At 36.4% G+C, this 22,899-nt stretch overlaps 1 protein-coding gene across 16 annotated transcripts in view; it reads right to left on the bottom strand.

The window, feature by feature from the left end:
• The window catches only part of ANK2 (ankyrin 2), a 624,289-nt gene that overhangs the window by 232,337 nt on the left and 369,053 nt on the right, over nt 1-22,899 (bottom strand). For 2 of the 16 annotated variants that reach the window (XM_058293817.2, XM_058293812.2), the window contains exon 1: nt 13,602-13,786. The exons of the other annotated variants lie outside the window; for them this stretch is intronic. In XM_058293817.2, coding sequence (XP_058149800.1) covers nt 13,602-13,736 — 135 coding nt within the window. In that variant the 5' untranslated portion in view covers nt 13,737-13,786. Of the gene's footprint in view, nt 1-13,601; nt 13,787-22,899 lie in introns of those variants that run through there. 16 annotated transcript variants of the gene reach the window in all.

The raw sequence follows: 22,899 nt of genomic DNA on the forward strand, positions 1-22,899 counted from the left end.
GGAATAATACGATTTCTTTCACATTGTTAACCTAAGAGTTTCGCTATCTAAGGACACCATTATGTTATTTCAAAGTATTATTCCATATTACACTCTACAAGTAAATCTAAAGCAATAACTCTTCCTCACAATTATCTCTATTTCCTTTCAAAGAGAAAAAAAAAATTAAGCACAGCAATGGTAGGTATCAAAGACAACGTTTTCCCTGTTTCTAAAGCAGCATGCTGACTTTCACTAGCTCATACTAACAGATTTCCCTGAGTAGGATTTAAACCTGGACTGCTTCCAAGATGGATGAAACTTCCCTCAGCTGTTCTTAATTATTAGCCACACCTGCTGTTTAAATGTTGATTGCGCTTTTAAGAAATCATAAAAGCAAAACTCGTCTCAGTAAAACTTCAGTAAAAATGTAAACTAATTACGTGTTATGAAAACTAAAGAAAAATATTCCACAAGAATAATATTATCTAAAACTAGACAACTTTCTATGTTCTTTAATTCCCTTTGTTCTTACAATCTCCCCCCTCTTAAAATGGGACGGGAAATGCTTATAAGAATATAGATATTCTCAGAGAACATTTGCAAAATGAATAAAAAAGAAAACATTATCAGCTGACAACCATAATCTCATTACCCAAACTTAACACTGCATGTTTTTTTTAAAGTGAATTTTTAAAAAATTTCTCCTTCCCCTCTAGTTGTCTGTGCTCACTGTCTACTCTCTGTGTCTGCTCGCTGTATGTTCATCTTTTGTATTTTAGGAGACACCGGGAATGGAAGCCGAGGACCTCCCATGTGGGAGAGAGGTGCCCAGTGGTTTATAAAACACCTGTGCTCCTGCTTATTGGGTCTCCCATTGTATCTCCTCATTGTGTCTCTTTGTTGTGTCATCTTATTGCATCACCTTGCTGCACCAGCCTGTAGTGTCAGCTCACTGTCTTGCTCGTCTTCTTTATAAGGTACTGGGAACTGAACTTGGGACCTTCCCTGTGGTAGGCAGGCCCCCAACTGCTTGAGCACATCCACTTCCCAACACTGCATGTTTTTAAAGCATTTTCTTCTAAAACATTTTTATGAAAGTATTTTCGTGTATAGATAATGTTTTTATGATTTTGGAATAATACTATTCTGTCTTCTACTTTTAAAAACTAACATTACAAAATAAGTATCACTTCTACCATCCAAAGTTTTGAAAACATATTTTTAAATGTCATGTAACAAATATCATTGTATTAGCTTTTCCCCACCATTTGGGGAACTAGAGTCTTCAGCTTTCATAATTGTAAATGATTTTATGATTTAAAAAATTGTTCATAATTTTTGTCTCTGTCTTGATTATCTCCATTGTTTAAAATCCTAGAGGTGGAATAACTGTATCAGGAGGTATAGATGCTTATTACATACTGCAAAACTGTCCTTGAAAAAGGCTGAATCAGAAGATATAACAGTTTGCAGAGGAGCCTGTCTCAATGCCAATCACAAGCGCAAATTTTTTTGCTCAATTGTTATGCATTTCATCATGGCTTTGATCTGTTTGCCTTCCTCACTTTTGAGGAGATTTAAATTTAGCCTATATTTATGTCTATTTCATTTTTCTTCTTTGAGGTTCCACACTTTTTGGTTCTTTTAGAGTTTCAAATGTCTTTCTTTTTGATTTTTAAAAATCTTCATATAGATGGGATATTAGCATTTTGTCTTATTTGTTGCAAATTTTTGTTTGATATTTGCTTTTTAATATTTTTTTAACTTTTAGAAATTTTAAATTTTATAAAATAAACTTTTAAACGATTTTTTCTCTACTCTTATTATGCTTTCCAACCCTGAAATCAATGAAATACTCTTCTTTATTTTCTTCTAGCTTTTAACAAGTTGTTTCTTTTTTTCCACACTTAACTCTTTTAACTATCTAAAATTTATTTTGGTGTGGGGTATGAGTGACAATCTTATTTGAAATCTTCCAAGTGGGCAAAATTTTCCAAATGTTGAAAAATCTCACAACCTCTTTTATGTCTTTCTTGTACATGTTTCTTTCCCTAAAGATTCAGCATAGCACAATAGGCTTAGAACTATCTTTCCAGTCCTAGTTCAACTACTCACCACAGACTGTGCTTAACTCAAACTTCAGTTTAATTGTCTATCAAATGCACGGGGTTGTGTGGATTAAATTAGGAAATGTATGCAAACCCCTGAGAACAGTATATCAGAATAGCAGGTACACAAAGAAGGTATATTGGCTCAGGAAACTATTTTCAGGAGTAAGTAACTGAAATGTTCTGTCTGCGGTTCACAAAGTACCATACAGAACCTGGCAGATAATAGAGGCTCAATAAATTAATAATTAATATGGAATTTCCCCTGCATTCCCACATTGCTTTTATTTCTTTTTTTTTCCTTAGTTTTGTTCACCTACTTGTGATCCTGGGTAGAGTGGATCTAGTTCCAGTGCCAGATCAAGTGTTTGTGCCTGGGATGAGCCAGCAATCAGCCCAGCATCGACAATGGCTGGCAGTGCCTGGCCCAGGCTTGGCATGCAGCTCTAACTGCACGGGTCACAATGAAAATAGAAATGGCAGGTGGCATGGTCATCTGGATTGCTGCTTCGTTGTTTAAAGAATTAATTGGTGAGTATGTACAAATCAACACCAAGAAGAAGACTGATTATTCAAACTGCATTTACATATCACCTAATTTAAAATGGGCATCTAAATTTATGGAATTCATTAGTTGCTTTCTTGAAATCAATGGCTTCAATAGGTACTTTTACAGCTCTCCTAAAAAGGCAAAAATAAATTTTAAAAACTAAAAATATATGAGTGAATATCTGTTACACTTCATGTTAGTTGATGTACTAAGAATTTCTAATGAGGTCAGAAGAATTTTGTTAATCATCTCTCACGACTTTTTGGACAGAAGTGTGGATTTCAGGCAGCATATTGTACTGGACTTCAATTCTGAGGGAGGATAAGGGCATTCAGAATAGTCTTGCTGTTCAAGTTGGCTATTCGACGGTGGAATGAAATTCTGATTTTTTACTTTGGGCATATTTTCATAACAACACCTTGTAGTCCCTCAGTGCCCAGATTTCTGACAGAAGTGTACAAGGTTACACAATGAATGAAAGGACTCTATATAGGTGTATAATAATTATTAGCTTTTGGAAGAGGAACTTAAATTTATTCTTTAACCATTGTGTTAAGGTGCAGACACTTTCTGCCAGCCCTCTTTGCTGGCAGAGCTGCCCATGTGGTCTTGGTTTCTTTAATTATAACTAAATAGCGTGCTGGCCGTCAGGTGAATTAACCTAGATTAGAAGTAGCTTAATAAAATGTGAAGGATTTTTATACTCTTCTGCTTTAATGCTCTTATATATTTATCTCTGTGTCTTCAGTAAAGTCAGCCTCTTCTAACATAAAGCAGTGGTTATCATACATCAGTGCACTTAAGAGTTACTTAGAAACCATGTTTAATCTTGTTAAATAAATATTCCTGGATCCCACCCCTGAGATTCTAATTTGGTAGGTGGGGGTGCGGCTCAGCAATCTACATCACTTTAAAACACTCCAGGTGGTTCTTCTGATGTGGGTGGTTCAGGGACCACACTCTGGGAGGTGCTGACATAAAGGATTAGCTAGACCTTTCATTTTAGGTATTTATTACACAACCCCAAATATGCTTTATCCCTTATGTCATCATCAATCATCTAGTCTAGGATGTCAGAGTGCGTAAGAAGCTGAAAGGCATGAGCCATTTTTAAAGGAAATAATTATATACCATCGAAATGTGGACAAGTTTGTGAAACACACACCTTCTTAATAGAAAATTATTGAGTGTCTGAAAAATGCCCTTTTCTCTCTGTAACACTGGGGGTGGAAACTATACATGAAAATCAATGGTTTTCAAAGAGGAAAGGGTGCCAGAAATTTTCCTATGTACATCTTACTAGATGTTTTAGTAGATGCTAATTTCCTTCAGAAGGCCAACAATCTAGTTTTAAACATTGTATCTGTTTTGTAAGAGATCCAATTTCTTGTAGTTTTCTTTGATAAAGTGAAAATTCTTCACAAAACACATTCTCAGTCTTGGAGAATTTTATTTACATGTAATATTTATTTAAAGAAACATGTTGTTATACTAGACTGTAGAAATCACTACAGTATCAGATAGAACCTAAGTTCATAGTGCAAAACCCTCTTCTGTAATTCATTGAGGATGGAAGTAGGTAAAGAGCAGAGGAAAACAAAACTTAAACCCTATGTGCACAACAGTCATAATTCATCAAAAAGCCCAGTTTCTGGTAAGAAATAATTAGAATATGCAAATTCATAGAGTCAGAAACTAGAATACAGGTTACAGAGGCTGGGGTGGGTGTAGGGAATGGGGAGTTAATGCTTAAAATGTACAGAGTTTCTATTTGGGATGATGGAAAAGGTTTGGTAATGGATGGTAGTGATGGAAGCACAACATTGTGAAGGTAATTAACAGCACTTGCATTGCATATTTGAATGTGGTTATAGGTTAGAAATTTTAGGTTGCATATATATTACTAAAATAAAAATAAAAAAAAAGATAAACTGTGAACTGTAATGTAAACCATGGACTATAATTAATAATACAATTATAATAGTGTTCTTTCATCAATCAGAAGAAATATACCACAGTATGTTAATAGTAGAGGGGAGTATCTGGAAACCATATTTTCTGCATGATTTATCTGCAAATGTGCAACTTCTCTAATAAAAAGTATACACACACACATACCAATTTGTTTTTAAAGGAGTTTCAACCCACAATCTCAACACCTGGCTTTCACACAGCTTTTAGCTACATTTTATTAGTTCAAAGTTACCAAATGCTATGAGTGTGCCTCACTGATGAAAGGGGATGTTGATGTGGGGGGGGAGGTTAGTTGGGGGAGTGGGGTATATGGGAACCTCTTATGTTTTGTGTATTTTTTTTTGTTTTTTTTTTAAAGATTTATTTTATTTATTTATTTCTCTCCCCTTCCCCACCCCCCACCCCCAGTTGTCTGCTCTCTGTGTCCGTTTGCTGAGTGTTCTTCTGTGACAGCTTCTGTCCTTATCAGCGGCACCGGGAATCTGTGTTTCTTTTTTTGTTGCATTATCTTGTTGCATCAACTCTTCATGTGTGCGGCAGCATTCTTAGGCAGGCTGCACTTTCTTTCACGCTGGGCGGCTCTCCTTACGGGGCGCACTCCTTGCACCTGGGGCTCCCCTGCGCGGGGACACCCCTGCGTGGCAGGGCACTCCTTGCGCGCATCAGCACTGCGCATGGGCCAGCTCCACACGGGTCAAGGAGGCCCCGGGTTTGAACCGCGGACCTCCCATGTGGTAGACGGACGCCCTATCGTTTGGGCCAAGTCCGCTTCCCCCTCTTATGTTTTTTGACGTAACATTTTGTGTGATCTAATTATCTTTTTTAAAAAGACCAAAAAAAAAACCCATGTTTCAAAATGAAAAAAAAAAGATACCATTCAAATGATGATACTACAGGTAATCATTGTAATATTTCTACCTTTGAAAGCAAATTTTAAAGAAAGGGGCACAGGTTTTACTATCATTACATAAGCTTATGCAAATATGAAAATCAAACACCTAAAATGTTGACAATCATATGTGATAAAATATGCCCAAAATTTCAAGGGGAAACCTTCAAGTGAAAATAATCAGAAAACGAAGATGCTTCTTGTGGCATATTTAATTATTTTAAGTTTTCCCCATTTAGGGCATTGAATCCAAAACTGCAACTGGAAGTGGGGAAGAGGCATGGCAGATGTTTGTGTGGGAAGGGAGAAAAACAAGGCTGGGAAGAGCGCTGCCTCCACAGAGTAGTCTCAGTTTCGTTACACATGTGACCTTGAGCAAACCGCTGTACATACAGTGACAGTAACCACTAAAATTATTAAGTAGCTGAAATAAATACAAATAATACATTTGGTTTGAGTGTTTCTCATTGTAAGAAAATATAAAAAGAAATATATTGAATATGGATTATTTACATTAAAATTATTGGTCAGATCACAATACAATCTTTCAATGAAATTCTATAAAAGTCAACTACTGCATTTAAGGTACAGCTTGATATGGAGACTGCATCACAAAATGTCTGTTATTGAATAGGAAATATATTTTCCACAATATTTTACACCAGTAATGGGTACACTTGCAATAAGTGTACATTTCTTTTTGGGGGAGAACGTTACAATTAAATCTGCTTAGTCATCAAGTTCTTTGAGTGTTTTTTAGAAAAGTCTTTTGTATCTCCTCTGCCTTTTCAATGTTCTCAGCCTCTGGCTTCATTTAGGGACTTGTCACTTGCAACGGAAAATGCCCACAACTAGATTTGTTATGTTGGGCCTTTTTCTAGTCATTAATTCATTCATATATTCAAAAACTATTTATTGAGCACCTATGAAATGCTAGGTACTTTGTTAGGCCCTCATAACACAGTGGAGCTTAATAAGCAGACCATGATCCAATTTATTCTACTAAAACAGCCTTTGAACTGTGATTTTTCACTAGTATATAGTCCAAATTCTAAAGCTTGGCATATGAAGCTAATGATAATCTTACCTAATGCTTTTTATCCAAATTTCAAGGGTTCTACAAGTGTCAAATATAAAATGATATCACAACCATCAGAATTAACACACTGCTTCTAAATTATTCTAAGATTACTACAACTCCAAGATTGACTTTGTGTACTACCCATGCTTCAAATGACTTTTCTGCAACCTTCTGAGCCTAAGTAGTCATTCTTAGGTTCTCCCTAATATGGTATGCTTTCTCACCACACTGGAACATACTATTGGGACTGCTCTCATGTCCATTCCTGGGCCGCACGCCTCTTCAAGCCAAGGTTGCATCTTAATCATCTTTGTAGGCTGTCTCCATCACTGAGCAGCTGCTCAAGAAATGCTCAATGAATGCACAAGTGTTCTTTCCTTCCAACAGGAACCCAGATTGTACTCTGCTTCCAAGGTCCACTTCAGATTCCATCTTCTCCTTTAGCAGAAGGGATGCTCAAAATATTTAACTGGTACAGCTCAGGCACCAACCAGTCAGTGGCTGGAGCACTGGAGTGGGACCATGGAAGCTCTGGCTGGTCCAGACTTTATCCCTTTGTTTGCTGAACTGGGTTGTTGGTATAGGATGGAGTACCCTGGGGAAAGGGTCCAGTAGAGAAGACAGCTTGATGGGTTCATAGCAGCAGCTATTTAATCAACCCGTATGGAAGCATTTCAAGTTGGAAACACTGGTTTTGGTCTGTCCATGAGGCCTTTCCAAAAGGCTGAGGTCTTCCCTAGTTCTTCCCCTTCTTAGGCAGCCTATGGGGACTCATTTCATCACTCATGTTGCTACTTAATTGTCTATTACCTTTTACAGTTAATTGATTATGTGTAGATAGTCCTGTTTCTAAGGCTAAATGTTAAGCCCTCAGAGGACAGAAGTAGTGTCTTTTTTTAGGAGATACTGGAGATTGAATCCAAGGCCTTGTAAATGGGAAGCAGGCGCTCAACCACTGGCTGCACCCGCTCCCCAGAAGTAATGTCTAAGTTTTTTCAGCCTTTATCTTTAAATGACTCATCCAAAAGTTACATAAGCTTGCTATATATTATTTCATATTTTTGAAATGCTTTCCTAGGATGATTTTCATTATACTCCTGGTTCTTATTGAGGGTTGACATCAAAACGAATTATATGAAGAACATTTCCTTATCTTTTATAAAACTGCTCCAGAAGATAATGCTCCCTGTACAGTTTGAAGTCTTTATGTCACTTAGAGTACAGGGTTGAACTCTCAACATACTGATACACTTAGTAAAGAGGAATCCCTTTCTCTCTGTCTCTCTGTCTCTCTCTCTCTCTCCCACATACACACACACATTCTCAACTTAATAAACTGCCACCACCTTGCATTCAGTTGCCAAAACAAAAACAAACAAAAAATCCCTCTCCTTCTCTTATGATCTCCAAACAGTCCTTGTATAAAAACAAAAATAAATTCTAAATCTGATCACTCCTTACTTCTCTAGTGTTAACACCCTAATCCAAACTTCCCTCACCTTTCACCTCAGGGTTGGCTGGGACCACTTACATCGATCTCCCCTCTTCTTCTCCTGCTGTAGGTACAGCAGACAGAGTGATATATTTTTATTATTATTAATCAGGTCTGATTCTTTTCCTGATTAAACCCCTTAAAGGCTTCCTTTATGAAATCCCATTACATTAAAAAAGAAACCCTCGCTCTGCCAAGGTAGGTCCATACCTACCTCAATGCTTTCCACGCCCCTCTTTTTTCACTATGCTTCAGCCACACCACCCAGCTTTCTGTCCCTCAATGTCTAGCACATTCCTATCTCACCTAGGCATCATAACTGCCCCCCGTTACCATATTTATAAATTTATTTATTTAATGTTTGTCTTTTCCTACCCCAGGAACACTGTCTTGTTACTCTTATTTCCCCAGCATCTAGAACTACTCCTGGCACAAAGAGATGCCTAGCAGAAAAGAACTGAATCAATTTCATAAAAACACCAGGATTCAATCATTATAAAGTCATAAGGAAACATACTAAAATAATGAAAAGGCTGATATAAAGAAGATAAAATTCTCTACCATAAATAGGAAAATTTGTTAAAATAAATGAAGCAAGAAAATAAAGCTCTCTGGGGGCAAACTGGTAAAAAAGGAAGGATGCACTTAATTTGAAAATCATCTAAGATAAACTAAATAATGTTTGTGATAAAGTACTGCATTTGTGACAATGCAAATTAATCTGATACGATAAAAGAAACTACAGTAAAAAACAGATGATCTCACTGCAAGAAAATTATAGTGTACTTAGAACAATATGCAAATTTACAAATAATGCCTTAACAAAAACAATTGCCGAAGAAAAGAAAATGAAATACAGATGCATTCGTGATGTTGGCCTAAGGTTACACTTTTCCAAAGCATGGTCAATGACTCCTCTCCAGAGAGCCTGCTTGAACCTTGCATGGATATGCTGATTAATATCTCAGAGCTACCCCAGGATCCAGAGCAAAGTCTGTAGGACATATCTAAGACTGCTTTTAAAAAATGAACTTGAAAATACATGCAAGTCACCTGCACAAATAAAAATAGAAAGGTACCTGAAAGACAATTCAGTTTTCCCCTATGTGATCAGTAGAAAAATTTAGAACCATTTCTACAACTTATGCTAAATAAAAATATAAACAGGGAAGCAGATTTGGCTCAAGAGATAGAGCATCTGCCTACTACATGGGTGGTCCAAGGAGGGTAGGGGGTATATAGGGACCTCATATTTTTTTAATGTAACATTTTTAAAAAAATAAAGAAGAAAAAAAAAAACTGAAAAAAAAAAAAAGGTTCAAACCCTGGGCCTCCTTGACCCGTGTGACGAGCTGGCCCATGTGCAGTGCTGATGCGTGCAAGGAGTGCCGTGCCACACAGGGGTGTCCTCCATGTAAGGGAGCTCCATGCACAAGGAGTGTGCCCTGTAAGGAGAGCTGCCCAGAGTGAAAAAAGTGCAGCCTACCCAGGAGTGGTGCCACACACACGGAGAACTGACAGGCAGCAAGATGACGCAAAAAAAGAGACACAGATTCCAGGTGCCGCTGACAAGAATACAAGCAGACACAGAAGAACACAGACTGAATGGACACAGAGAGCAGACAACTGGGGGTGGGGGTGGGGGGAAATAAATAAAAAATAAATCTTAAAAATATTAAATGAACACACAGTGAATGGACATAGAGAGCAGACAACTGGGGGTGGGGGTGGGGAGAAAGAAATAAAAAATAAGTCTTAAAAATATTAAATGAATAAACACAGCTGAATTTTATTCTTGACCCTCTCCTCTCCTGCCTCCACCACTCATCACTGCTTGTTTTTTTTTTTTTTTGGAACTGCTAGACCACTTGTGAGAATATCACATCTTTGAGTCCTTTAAGGATTAATGAGAGAGTGAACTATATGTCAGAGAAAAGCCCTGACATACCTTAAGAGTCTTCCAGGCATTTTCTCAGGTGATCTGGAATACGGTCTCTGGGAATAGGAGTCCTTAACTGCCTTGAGGGTTTGAGTGAAGGGGGAGAAGGGCTTGGGGATACTTAGAATGGATGGACCAGGGTCCAGTCCATCCCAGTGATCTGGGGTTGGAGACGCAATTGGGAGAATCTGCCCAGGAGGGTTTATCTACTTTCTATGTAAATAGCTCACTGCTACTACTGTCCTAGCAAAGTGAAAAACAGATATCGTAACCAGAATTTGAAATGTATTTCCAAATTGCTTTCCAGCTTAGAACAATTTACCAGCATACCCAGGAATGTCTATCATTCTTGAAACAATCTTACCAGATTGGATCTCATAATTATTTTATATCTTTTATATTAAGTTAACATAAAATGGAAACATCTTATTTTAAGTTGTATTTATAATAAATAGAAAAATAGTAGTTGAAATTATTAATTAGGAATTTAATAATAGAAAAATGCAGCAATTAAAAATTTAGTAAGTGTTGGAACACAGCCAGGTCCATTTTTGTATGTATTAGCTACAGTCGTGTTAACACTACAACAGCACAGATGAGTAGGTATGACAAAATTCATGTGGCTTGCAAAGCATACATTTACTATCTGGTCCTTTACAGAAACAGTTTGCTGACCCTGCTCTGGAACTTAAACATTAATTTGTGTATACATTATAAAAATAATATATTGTTTTTCCAATTTGCTTTTGACTTAGAAAATTCTCGTACTTCCAGAAAAGCATTCAATTTCCTTTTCTATTAGTTTTTTGGGTATAATTTCTATGTTGAGCTATTTAACATCTTGAAATTATTATGGTCTGGTTTGATTTATCTTTCTTAAAGCCTATATGTAGAATTTTATGTGTGGATATATAATAATATTGTTCAAGGCGAAATTATGTTTGTTTATTTCTAACACATTCCTGATAACTGATTTCTTCTTCACTGTTCTATTCATCTATAGAAACAAATGTAGGGATATTCAAAACTTTAAATAAAACTTCTGTAGAAAGGAAAGGATTAATATATATAAAGTCTAGTAGTTTTAGTATCTTAAATGTATGTGGTTTTATGAATTTAGTTTTCGTAAAAAAATAAAACTGGATAATTTACTTTTTTTAAACTACTGGCTTAATAACAAAACAAACTCTATAAAACATTTCTAAGTTTATTTCCAGAAGAAAAAATGCCCAAAACCTGTTTTTGCTTTTCCCCTCAAAAAAAAAAAAAAAAGGAATGTTATAATTAAAAGCTCTGAAGCTCTTAACAATTATTTATCATTGTGACACAACTAATTAAGGAATGTATTTATCTGAATTACTTGAAGAGTGAATGACTTCAGTCTTACAGCACCCTGTTTAAAAGTAAATAAAGATTGATAAAATTCTTAAGCTTGGGAATCTTAAGCTAGATAGTCCCTCTTTTTAGTGTGTGATAAGCCATCCTGGTTATTAAATTAAGCATTTAGCAAGTCACAATTTTCCATGCCCCACGCCCAAAAGGGGGAGGAATTTTGGACAGAATATCACTTGTGGAAGTTAAACAGCAGGTGCATTTCCACTTCTCCCATACCTTTTCCAGGTCACAACAATCATTCTATGCTCCAGTTTGTAACTATTAGACCAGAGAGTTTATTCACAGACCAAAAAGTTATATGTACTTTAATACAGAGAAATCAGATTGTAAACTTTAAAAAATAAATAAATAAAACAGCTTACTTTTTTTCAGGACCAATATCTTAAAGGGATAGAGAGATTTTAACAAGGAATTGAGGTTACTGGTGAATATTTCTTGCAATAAGTTTTCAAATAGTTTTCTGAATTCTGTAGGGTGGAATAAATTTCTCATTCCAAACCTGGGACAGCATGTTGGTATTTGCTCTTTTTTACCAAAAAGAACCAATCAACTCACCAAGATACCGCCATGTCTGTTCTCTACTTAAAAATATATATATTATTCTATATTTAACTCTTTAAAGCACTTGAAACTTATATCCATGTATTACATTTTTCTTAATGATTTTTAAAAGGTGAAAAAAATGGATGTACATTGTGTGACTTAGAAATACTAAAGGAGTTATTAAATAACATATTAAGGAATGGAATAAATTTTAAGTTAATAAAAAATTCATTAAACTAGAAACTACCTTTAAAATGAATTAATTTCTTCTTGAGAGAAAATATTTATATACTGCAACTAATTAAGTGTGGACAGTAATCCTTTTTTGCAACCCTAGCACAGAAAGCTGCACTAGAAATGACTGCTCCGAGAAATCTGGAATGATCCTTCTGGTAGATGTGGTTAATTTAAGCCAAAATCCAGAATGAGAAGCATGACTGTTCTGGTACAAATCTCAGCTGTCTGGTTGTTAAGGCAGGTGATCTCCTTTTCCCTGTGGAATTGCCTGCACCTTTCTGTTTATTCTTTTGCCTGCAGTGACTTCCATTCCAAAGCACCATCCTCTTTTTCATTGCAATGCTGACAGGCTTTTTTTCCATTAACTTTCTTTTCACTAGTTCTGCTAATGGCAAACATTTGCTCTGTGTACTGTTTTCATAAATGGCAAATTCTTAGTTTCAGTTTCAGTTTCACTATAGTCTGACCAGGATTTCAATGCTAAGAAATCATGAAATTCAGCCAGGTCAGAGTAAAAGTGAAAAAGTATGGCACCATCACGGTCTCCTTACACACTTTCTATTCTTACTCCTGGAAATATCAGGCAAGAGCTGTACTGTAAATCTCTCTGTTTCTTTTACTCAGAAATCCTATATATCTTAGTTTTAGGGTATCACTCAGAAATAAACAGCTTGCAATGAGGTCAAATTCCTGGATCTGACCGATCAACCATAAACTTTATTTCCAGCAAATACCAAAAAAAAAAAAAAAATTCCAGAAAGAGATTCTTGGCAAAAAAAAAAAAATCACAATAAGCCTTTGTATCCTTTTTAAGAACACATCATGCCCATGAATTATTAACATTTGAAAGTCAACTTAAATATTTCGTTGCTCAGCTTTTAAGCCCCACAAAACATTATTACCATAATCAGAACTGTATTCAAAGACCTTTTCACTGAAGTTAGTCAAATACTAGAAGTAAGATGCCTTCATAAACTGAAGCTGGGATTCCAAGTGACCATATATTTAAAAAATTTTCCATGACCTAGTGCAAAATGAACTATACATCAATATATAAAGAGGTAAAAGGACTTGACAGGCTGAATGTAAATGAATCTTTACAATATTGCCCGATACTTTGTAATAATACACAATTTCAGCCTGGGACAAATTTTCCAATTAAAGAGGCAGTGTCATTGCTCATTCCCAACTTTCAACCCATAAAGACAACGCAGAAGAACAAACACGTGGCATTGCTCGGCATTAAAAGGAAACAACAGCATGCCACTGGATCAGAGGCAGTCAGGTGGTTTAATCGCATTGGTTTTAATTGTCAACTTCCAGGAAGTTTTAGGGGTTTGACCAATGAGGGCCACTGTTCTTTCGTACGCTACCTTTTTACCTTCCTCATTGTTTATGGCTTAAAACTTACCCGCACCCCAGGTTCTCTGACATCCTCACTGTTATAGCCATAGTAATCCGGGGTTTTATCCCATTCCTGCATGTTTTCTTGTGCTCTTGTGCTCTTGTCTGCATGGCAAGACGGGCAGAGAGCTGCATTGCCCATCTCAGTTGCACAGTGCCTGCCGTCAGTGCGCTCGTCCTTGGTCTCTGTGCTCTGTCCAGGGTTCCCAGGGGTACACTAACATGGACAATTCAAGACGATACTTGGCTCCTCTGCTCAGTTCCCCTCCATGCCCCTCACCAGTTCTCCCCATCTGCTGGCTGCCTTGCTGGTGTCAGAGAACTCAAAACCCAAGCAACTGCGGGCTACACTCAGTGACCATTTCCAATTCAGGCGCTGCCAGTCTATTTTTACACCTACCAGGCCAGCTATGCATGTCAATGGAGTGAAGGGGGGTGAGGCAAAGGGAAAGCAGGGAAGGGGGCGGTGTTGTTTTGTTTTACTGGATCTGAGCAGTCTGCCTTACACATGGACTTATGTTCCTGCTGTGTAAAATGCCCCTCCATATGAAAATTTTTTAATTTAGCTCAATGAATGCCTTTGAATGCTTTGATTTTCCACTTTCTATCTCTCTACTCACACAGAACACTAAATCTGTTAGTGACTTTGCTTTACCAGCATAACAGATAAAATTGTTTTTGTAGTTGCTTCAACCAAGAGGCATCCACTTAGCTTATATGCATTATATTTTTCATTATCATTAATAGAAAAAATCAACCATCCATTTAGCACTTAAAATTCATTGGGGAAATATTAATCAAAATGGCTCATTATCACTAGTATGGATGTTTTAAATTTTACACATTATGTGCAATTTTTTTTCTTTGTTCATGATTGTGCCACATGAGAGGAAACATTTTGATTCATTTATAACTGCTTAATCTGTAATCTTTTGTAAATGTATCCTTCAATTTTACCAGGAATAATTAAGATGGCTTTCAACACCATAATTTTTGAAATCATATTATGGATTTTTGAAAGAAATTATTTCCTATTGAAATGAATACAGCAAGTACAAATAGATATATGAAGCCAATCATGAGAAAAATCAAGGCTTTATTACAGCCTCCTTTGGATTAAATTTCATGTCCCCATCAAGGTTTCTTCTAAATATAAAGAGAGATGCCTATGGTATATTATATACATGCATATATACATATAGTTATTTTAATATTAGTCTTATTCTTCCTTATTTGTTTTTTGTTCTGTGTGCACATCTTCAACTTCTCTTCCAAATAGTTTTTAAACTTCTCAAAAGCAGGGTCCAGATCTTAGATTTTTGTAACATGTTATATGTTAAATGTTTAAGAGTTGTATTGAATTGAAAGCAATCATTTGGGGAGAACAGGATGTGGAAGATATTTAGAATGTGAATTAATTAGAAATTAATTAAGATATTTATTAAAATTTAATGGAACTCACTATTCCAATTTGTCATTAGTTAAATATATAGAGACAATTTGTCATTATTAAAAATATTAAAAGCAACATTTCTTAAATAGTCTATCACTATTGTCTAAAGCCCTAAGAACTCAAATCTGAGAATGGCATTTTGGGATTGTTGATTTCCATTAGAGTCCCATAATGCTATTATATCAATCCTGTTTTGAATAACTCTCTATCCAAGAGTTTTTGAGATAGAGTATGTTACTTACTATAAAGATCCTATCTTCACATTTCAATTTTTGAGATTCTAATATTAAATATTCAGTGAACTTATTTTTACCTCTTAATTATAGATGGAGCAATTGTTTTAAATTGCTGACTGCTCAAAAAATATCATCACAACGACAGGAGAAAACTTAATTTCTTCATGTTAGGGAATATAAAAATCTAAACATTTTAAATCTTAAAGCATTAGGTAAACATAATCATAAGGACAATGCCTCAATATCAGTAGTAAGACTAGACTGTTGGTTTAGATGTGTCAAGTAAAGCCTTTTGTGTTACCTGAACAGTTTTGATATAAACTAACATAATGATTCATTGTAACTGTGGTTATCTCTCCTCAAATGTTTTGCATGAACCACATAGTGTAGGATTTAAGTAAACTATGATATTTAATGATGAATTTACAAACTCTTCTTTAAGGTTGCAGTTTTGGGAAGCGGACTTGGCCCAGTGGTTAGGGTGTCCATCTACCACATGGGAGGTCTGCGGTTCAAACCCCGGGCCTCCTTGACCCGTGTGGAGCTGGCCCATGCACAGTGCTGATGCGCACAAGGAGTGCCCTGCCACGCAGGGGTATCCCTGAGTAGGGGTGTCCCCGCGTATGGGAACCCCATGTGCAAAGAGTGTGCCCCGTAAGGAGAGCCGCCCAGCACAAAAGGAAGTGCAGCCTGCCTAAGAATGGCGCCACCCACATGGAGAACTGACACAACAAGATGACACAACAAAAGAAACACAGATTTCCATGCTGCTGACAACAGAAGTGGACAAAGAAGAAGATGCAGCAAATAGACATAGAGAATGGACAACCGGGGTGGGGGGGGGGGTGGGGAAGGGGAGAGAAATAAATAAATAAAAATCTTAAAAAAAAAAAAAGGATGCAGTTTTGACTTGCCTATCTTCTAAGTTTCTTACAGTCTGGAGAACTTCTGTAGTCCACAACATCTTACAATGGATGCTTCCTCTTGAATATATGTGAACTACTTTGTTCAACTGTAAACCAGATTTTTCCAGCTGTTGAAAGAGATGCATTCCCACCGATCCCCTACTTTTGCAGTTGACTACTTTTGCAGTTGACTATTTTTAAAACATGAAAATTCAACATTCAACATAATCTTTAACAAAGAATCGTGCAGTTTATGAGTGGAAGCAAACCCTAAAACTGTTAAGCTTCCTTCATTCTAGAGCTGAGACCTGAAATCCTGTATTTATACATGTAGAAGGAAGATTTAACCACTCCAAATCAGGGAAAGGTGCCCTTAGGAACTAGGCGAATGATTTTGCTGTGCTTTAACAGCCTGAATTGCTTCCCTGCATCAATCTGTCTCATTAATACATTACCCATTTTTACCACCCTGCCTTTGATCTTGCTTCTCCTTTAACAATGAATGCTTTACTCCACCAGGCTATGTTCAACGCCTCCTTCAAAACCCACCTCAAAATTCACTGTCTTCTGAAAGTCTTAATTACACCTGTGTGAGTGCCTTATTTGTTCTAAAGCCTTGTGAATAAAGTTGGGCCTGTGGTACTATCAGCTCTTTCTCTTTTCACATTATATGGCTTGTCTTTCTCACCGACCTCCTCACAGACTTAAATATCCGCAGTAACACTAGATGTTTGTTAAGTAAATGAACAAAAGGCAACCATGGATAGAAGCACAGTTCATAATGTCAATATTTAACTGGACTCCACTGACCTAAATTTATCATTCTTACATAGCTACAGTACGGATTTAATAACTTTAAACTTTTTTGGGCATGACAAAGTCTTTAATTTCATTTTGAAATTTGCAATAACCTCCATTTCTAGTATTTGGGAAAATATTAACACCATTTGGGTTACACTCACCTAGAAAAGGATTTGTAGTGCTTTGATATGAAAGAAGGAAATATTTGTAAGCCACAGTGACATTATAAACTAAAAAAGGAACATGCTGAGAAGTCTTAGAAAAACAATCTTTCTAAATGATTAGTAGTTAGTCTTCTTCTGCCCCTCTCTCTTTTCTTCATCCCAGGCACACCTTTTCATTCTTTCCCCAAAAGAGAAATATCACCATGTCACCAGGCCTGCACTGATGCTGCCTAATACCCAAATAAGAACGGACTAGGAAAAGACAGATGCAAACCTCCGGTATTTCTCTGATTGTTGAAATGTTCTACTTTGTACCAGAACAGAATTAAATTATCAATCTGGAAAATATTACAGCTGTGAAAAGAGGATTTCCAAGGAACAGCTTTTTATTTGTGATCATTCTTTGCCACCCATCGATTCATTCTGCATGATCAAAAACAGTGGTGTGGGGGACCCATAAAAGAGGGCATTATTTAAGAAGTTAAAATATGTCTAGTTCTATCTCCCTAGTGGTTAACCAGACAGGTTGGTCACTAATGTTTGAGTGATGTGACAACATATATACATACCATATTGCCAACCAGAAGGCAAAGTTTAGAAAACACTGTGCAGCGTCCATGTCTACAAATATGCTGGTCGGTGGTGGGGATCTCTGTGGACATCTGACAAGGAATATGCTTTCTGCCAGGGCAAAACAATGTAACTACTGTTTCTCAAAAATGCTTCAGAGTCACTAGGGCAAATTACTCAGAAAACAAATATTTGCATGTTTGGCCACACTTGTAGCAAGATATTTGAACTTAATACATGACTTAGAAAGTGAAATTTAAAGACCCCATGATGTGATATATTTGCAATATTCTTCAATTTCCGGGCACTCTTGCTGTTATTATTTCATCTGCATTGCTGTGTTTCAATTCCATCATAAAAGAAAAGGGATTAAATATGAGAGCAAGGGAGGCTTCTTATCCATAATCTGAATGTGCCTGCTCAAATTGCTATGCCAGCAAATCTGAAAACTACCCAATGCAGTTTTAAATTTCACCTTTTAAATCAGCACTAACAGTTATACATAAAATCAACACCTTGGAGAAGAAATAACTGTTTCTCTTCTATAATTTAATTTAAAGATTTGTATCACAGCTCCTATAATGAAGTGAAAAGAACTCGTTCTGTTAAAAGTTATAGATTTCAGGTTTAAATTTGGCTTTTACCACTAACTTACCTGTGTGGACTTGTATAAACTTTATCAAGTCTAGGATTCAATAATCACTTTTTATAATAAAGGGTTTAGACCAGATGATTCCTAGATCCCTTCCAGTCTGAAGTTCTTTGCTTTTATGAAAAGAACTTGCTAACATTTAAACATCATGCCTCACACACAATGCTAGATGAAGCTGATTGTCTATTTAATCCATTCACGCGTACACACATACAAAAAGGGTAGGTGAATTTCACTTTCTAAGTCATGTACTCTAAGTTCCAGGATCTTGCATCATGAGTCTTTAGTTCTATGGGCTGGCTAAGTGCTCTGTGCCCCCAGCCTCGTATCCCTTAGGCTCAAGCAGGAAGATGAAGGGACCATTGTGAAATCTGGGACTTCTTTTTTTTTTTTTCCTTCTTTATTTTTTTTTAAATGTTACATTCAAAAAATATGAGGTCCCCATATATCCCCCACCCTCCTCACCCCACTCCTCCCACATCAACAGCCTCTTTCATTATCGTGGCACACTCATTGCATTTGTGACTACATTATGGAGCACCCCATGGGTAGTGGTTTACATTGTAGTTTACACTCTCCCCCAGTCCACCCAGCGGGCCATGGCAGAACATACAATGTCCAGCATCTATCCCTGCAGTACCACCCAGGACAACTCCAAGTCCTGAAAATGCCCCCACATCGTATCTCTTCTTCCCTCTCCCTACCCTCAGCAGCTACCGTGGCCCCTTTCTCCACATCAATGCTACAATTTCTTCCATTACTAATCGCAATAGTCCCATAGCAGAACATCAGTAAGTCCACTCTAATCCACACTCCACTCCTCCAGCCTGCACCCTGGGATGGCTGCATATGACTTCTTAATGTTACCTAGGAGCTCTTAAACCAAAGGGAGCATCCTTAGGCACTTGTTTCCCTTTCCTGAACATTAGCTCGACTGATAAACTTGAAGTATTTTGGAAACAATGTCTGTCACAGTTTTCTACATCTGGCAATTATAAAGCACTTTCACCTGGAAATAATTTCACTCTTCCAAAATTGATTTTGTATTCCAAAACTGACTTTGTAGGACACGTTTTTACAAATAGACTGCATAAGATAGTAAAAGGGTTATACCCTCCCCACAAATGGTTTGATTAATTCATTTTTAGAAATTAGGTGGTATTATATTTTAAAAGTTTAAACAGAATTTGCTGTAAGTTTCTAAAGTGGCAAATTGGAAAACAAGTTTTATTCAAAATCACAGAATTTAATTTTCTCTCGCCTCTAAATTGTGACAGTTCTTCAAGATTATTTCCCACACAAATGAAGAAAAACAATAGTCTATCATGTACAAAATAAACTGATATTTAGTTTATGATATTTACATGATACTTAGTAGCACTTTGTGTTCCAAATCATCAACATATTAAAATTTATGTCGCCTTTGCTGAGTTTAGTAATCTGCCTGAATTACAATCCAACCCCCTTTTTATACTGTGGTAACCACACTACAAAACTGCTTGCATTTATCTGATTAATATTTGCTTACTCCTAATGTGTAAAAATTCTCCATTCCCATATAGTCACATGAAACCAAGGACAAGTTCTTCTGACCTTGGGAATCACTGAACTGTGGAAATAGACATTCTGCACAATAACTCAGGCAGTATAATATTTTCTCCCATTCTTGGTTACATTCAATAGAAGATCTTTGACTAAAAGTTAAATGCACCATGATTTTCACCAATTAGATGTTACATAATTGGATCCATCAAAAAAACTATTGCATAATTTATAGATCTACACTAGATTCCCCATTACATGAGGCATGGCTCTTCTAATTGAGGTCAGGGTTAATGAGTTTTACAGTTTATGCTTAAAACAAATGAATCAAAATGAATACTGCCAAGCTATTCATGTGCTCACAAACATCAATTAGCCAATTTAATTTCACATTCCTTCCAGCTATTATTTTCATTCCAGACTGCTGCCTCTTGACTTCTGGTATATAAAGGAAGACATTCTTTAATAAACAGTGCCAACAACTTGTGAAGTTTTCTGAAGACAATTCCACACAATGCCCAGCACTAAGTGGGCACTCAAGAAATGCCGCTGACTGACATCAAAGAGCACATGAGGCAAGAAGTGCAGGATGTCCAAAGCTGACCAAAAGGGCCATCTGACATGGTCTCTGTTCCCTCATTTTGAACAGGATTTTGAAAAGCAACATGAATAAAACAATTTAGCCATTGTGCACTCCTACTTTTTCTGAAGAAAAATTTGAGCATACACAATACTCAGAAAATGGTTAGCTACCAAACAAGGCCTTCCACAAGCTTTATTTGATGAGGGGATCAAGTGATTTAAATAAAATAAGAAGTAGGGTGGGGCTCCCTACTATCTGAATTTAACAGTTACTTTTTGAAACCTAAGCTGGCATTTTAGTTTACTAACATTTCTTCTAAATTTTATATCTGTAAAAGTGGGAGACAGCTGGTAGAGATCATCTGAAAAGTACTCAGTTAGAGGTATTTTAAAATGAATAGTTTTAAAGCAAACCTGATGGTAGTTAGTGGGGAAAGTCTGGTGCACCACTCCGGTGGAAGGTATGAGTGGCAGCCACAGAAAAATGACATTCTTAGAGGAGATGACTGAATGGTGATAGGACGCCGGGGAGAAAGCTGACCAGCTATGCTCCATATGTTGCATGCCACTATAGTCTAGACCCGTCTATCAGAGAGGATCCTCATGCTGCACAGCGTTAGACAAACTGCTTGAGTGTCCAGACAAGATGGACAGGAACACTGCACTCGTGAGAATTTATAATCAACACCTCAAAATAATATCTTACTATTGATCATACAGGAAACTTCATCGCTAAGTGTAAATAAATTATCCATGACTATGACCAGCTAGCAAAAATCCATTTATACTTTCCATGCCTCTCAACTCATACTTGATAAAGTATTTGGCCAACATTCTCCTTTGATGGTTCACAAGCATTAAGCTGCATACATTTAATATGCTCAGTTTATACATTCACCTTAGAGGTTCTAGAGAAATAGCAACTTACCATAAACTTTTTGGGTAGGGCATAAAATATGGGGATTTAAATATTTTGATATATTTGTTATTACTGAAAGAATTTCTTCAATTGTGAAATAGAGCTCATGTCTATGTAATCATAAATGCAAATATTTCAACCTATTGGTCTCAAATTCCAAAATAATAATTTCCCAATAAAATGCACACATAGAACATTTGAAATTAAGCAAGAGACATAAATATTTAAAATACATTGCCAGGCTTGTAGCCAGGCATCAATCAATCAGGAACAAATTCAAATCCAAATTAGATTATCTAATATTGGTTCAAACTGGAGCTGGAGAGTATCTATCTTAAAATTGCCAATTAAACCTAATTTATTATGAGGCATTTCCTTGTACTGCCTTAAAACTCCGAATGAGGAAGCAGTCTTATCTAGTTATGCTGCATTTACTTCAGTGACTAACTGAAACCATTAGCTTTTATACTGCATGTTGAGTGTACATTTACTCAAGAAAAGTTGCACTACAATTATGGAATGAGAGATACTATATTTAATTCACTTATTTCAAAGGCTATGAAAATTTAGAGTTCTGAAAAGAATCAGAATCTCATTTTTCAACTGGTAATATTTTGATTCTACTGCAAGATCTCTTTAAAGCAAATTTATTCTATGCATCTTACAGTATAAAGAATTGTTTATAATCCTTCATATATTATTCATACTGGACTAAATAACTGGATTATATATAATATGTTCTCCCTGGAAAATGGAATTTTTTTTTAGTTTTCATTTATGCTCTACATTTTTTTCAGATAGAATCATTTTACAGGCAGTCAAGAAGTGGTAATAAAATCATCAAGAAGTGGTAATAAAATCATGAAAAAATTATAAAAGTAATATCTTTAATTCAATTCTTCTAAGCTAAGTATATGTCACTGTGGTCTTCTGGTCCCTGAGCTACAAGGTTATTGGGTCTCTGTTGTTAGGGAGTGATTACTGGACATTTTGAACTTCAGTATTCCCATCTGTATAATAACGAGCTATATCAAATAGTCTCTCATAGTAATGTTGGCATGTGTCTAATACTGGGAGTCAGAAGTTTGTAAATTACGCTGTGAGGTCAGCACATGATTTTTCTCTTCAGGAATATAAATAAGAAAAAAAAAGGGTAGAAGAAATGTTGGAAGAAAGAAAGGCTGGCAGGTAGGCAGGCAAATATAAGAAAATACAGATCTGTTTTCCATATGATCGAACCCCTCCCAACCTTCATAATCTCATCTTTGCCTTTCTCACTTGCAATTTCTTCTCAAACCAAATTAAACTACTGTGGTTTCTCTAAAATGTCAATTTCTCTCATTTATGGACCTTTATTCACACCAATTCTCCATCTGCATCACCTTCCTCCATCCTCATCTCCAAGACTCCTTTCAGAAGCCTTGTCTGGCCAACAGGATTAGGTCCTGTTGGGACACAGAGCCACTGCAGTGATTGTTACC

This window comes from Dasypus novemcinctus, chromosome 1, assembly GCF_030445035.2.
Source record: "Dasypus novemcinctus isolate mDasNov1 chromosome 1, mDasNov1.1.hap2, whole genome shotgun sequence".
NCBI classification, from domain to species: Eukaryota; Metazoa; Chordata; class Mammalia; order Cingulata; family Dasypodidae; genus Dasypus; species Dasypus novemcinctus.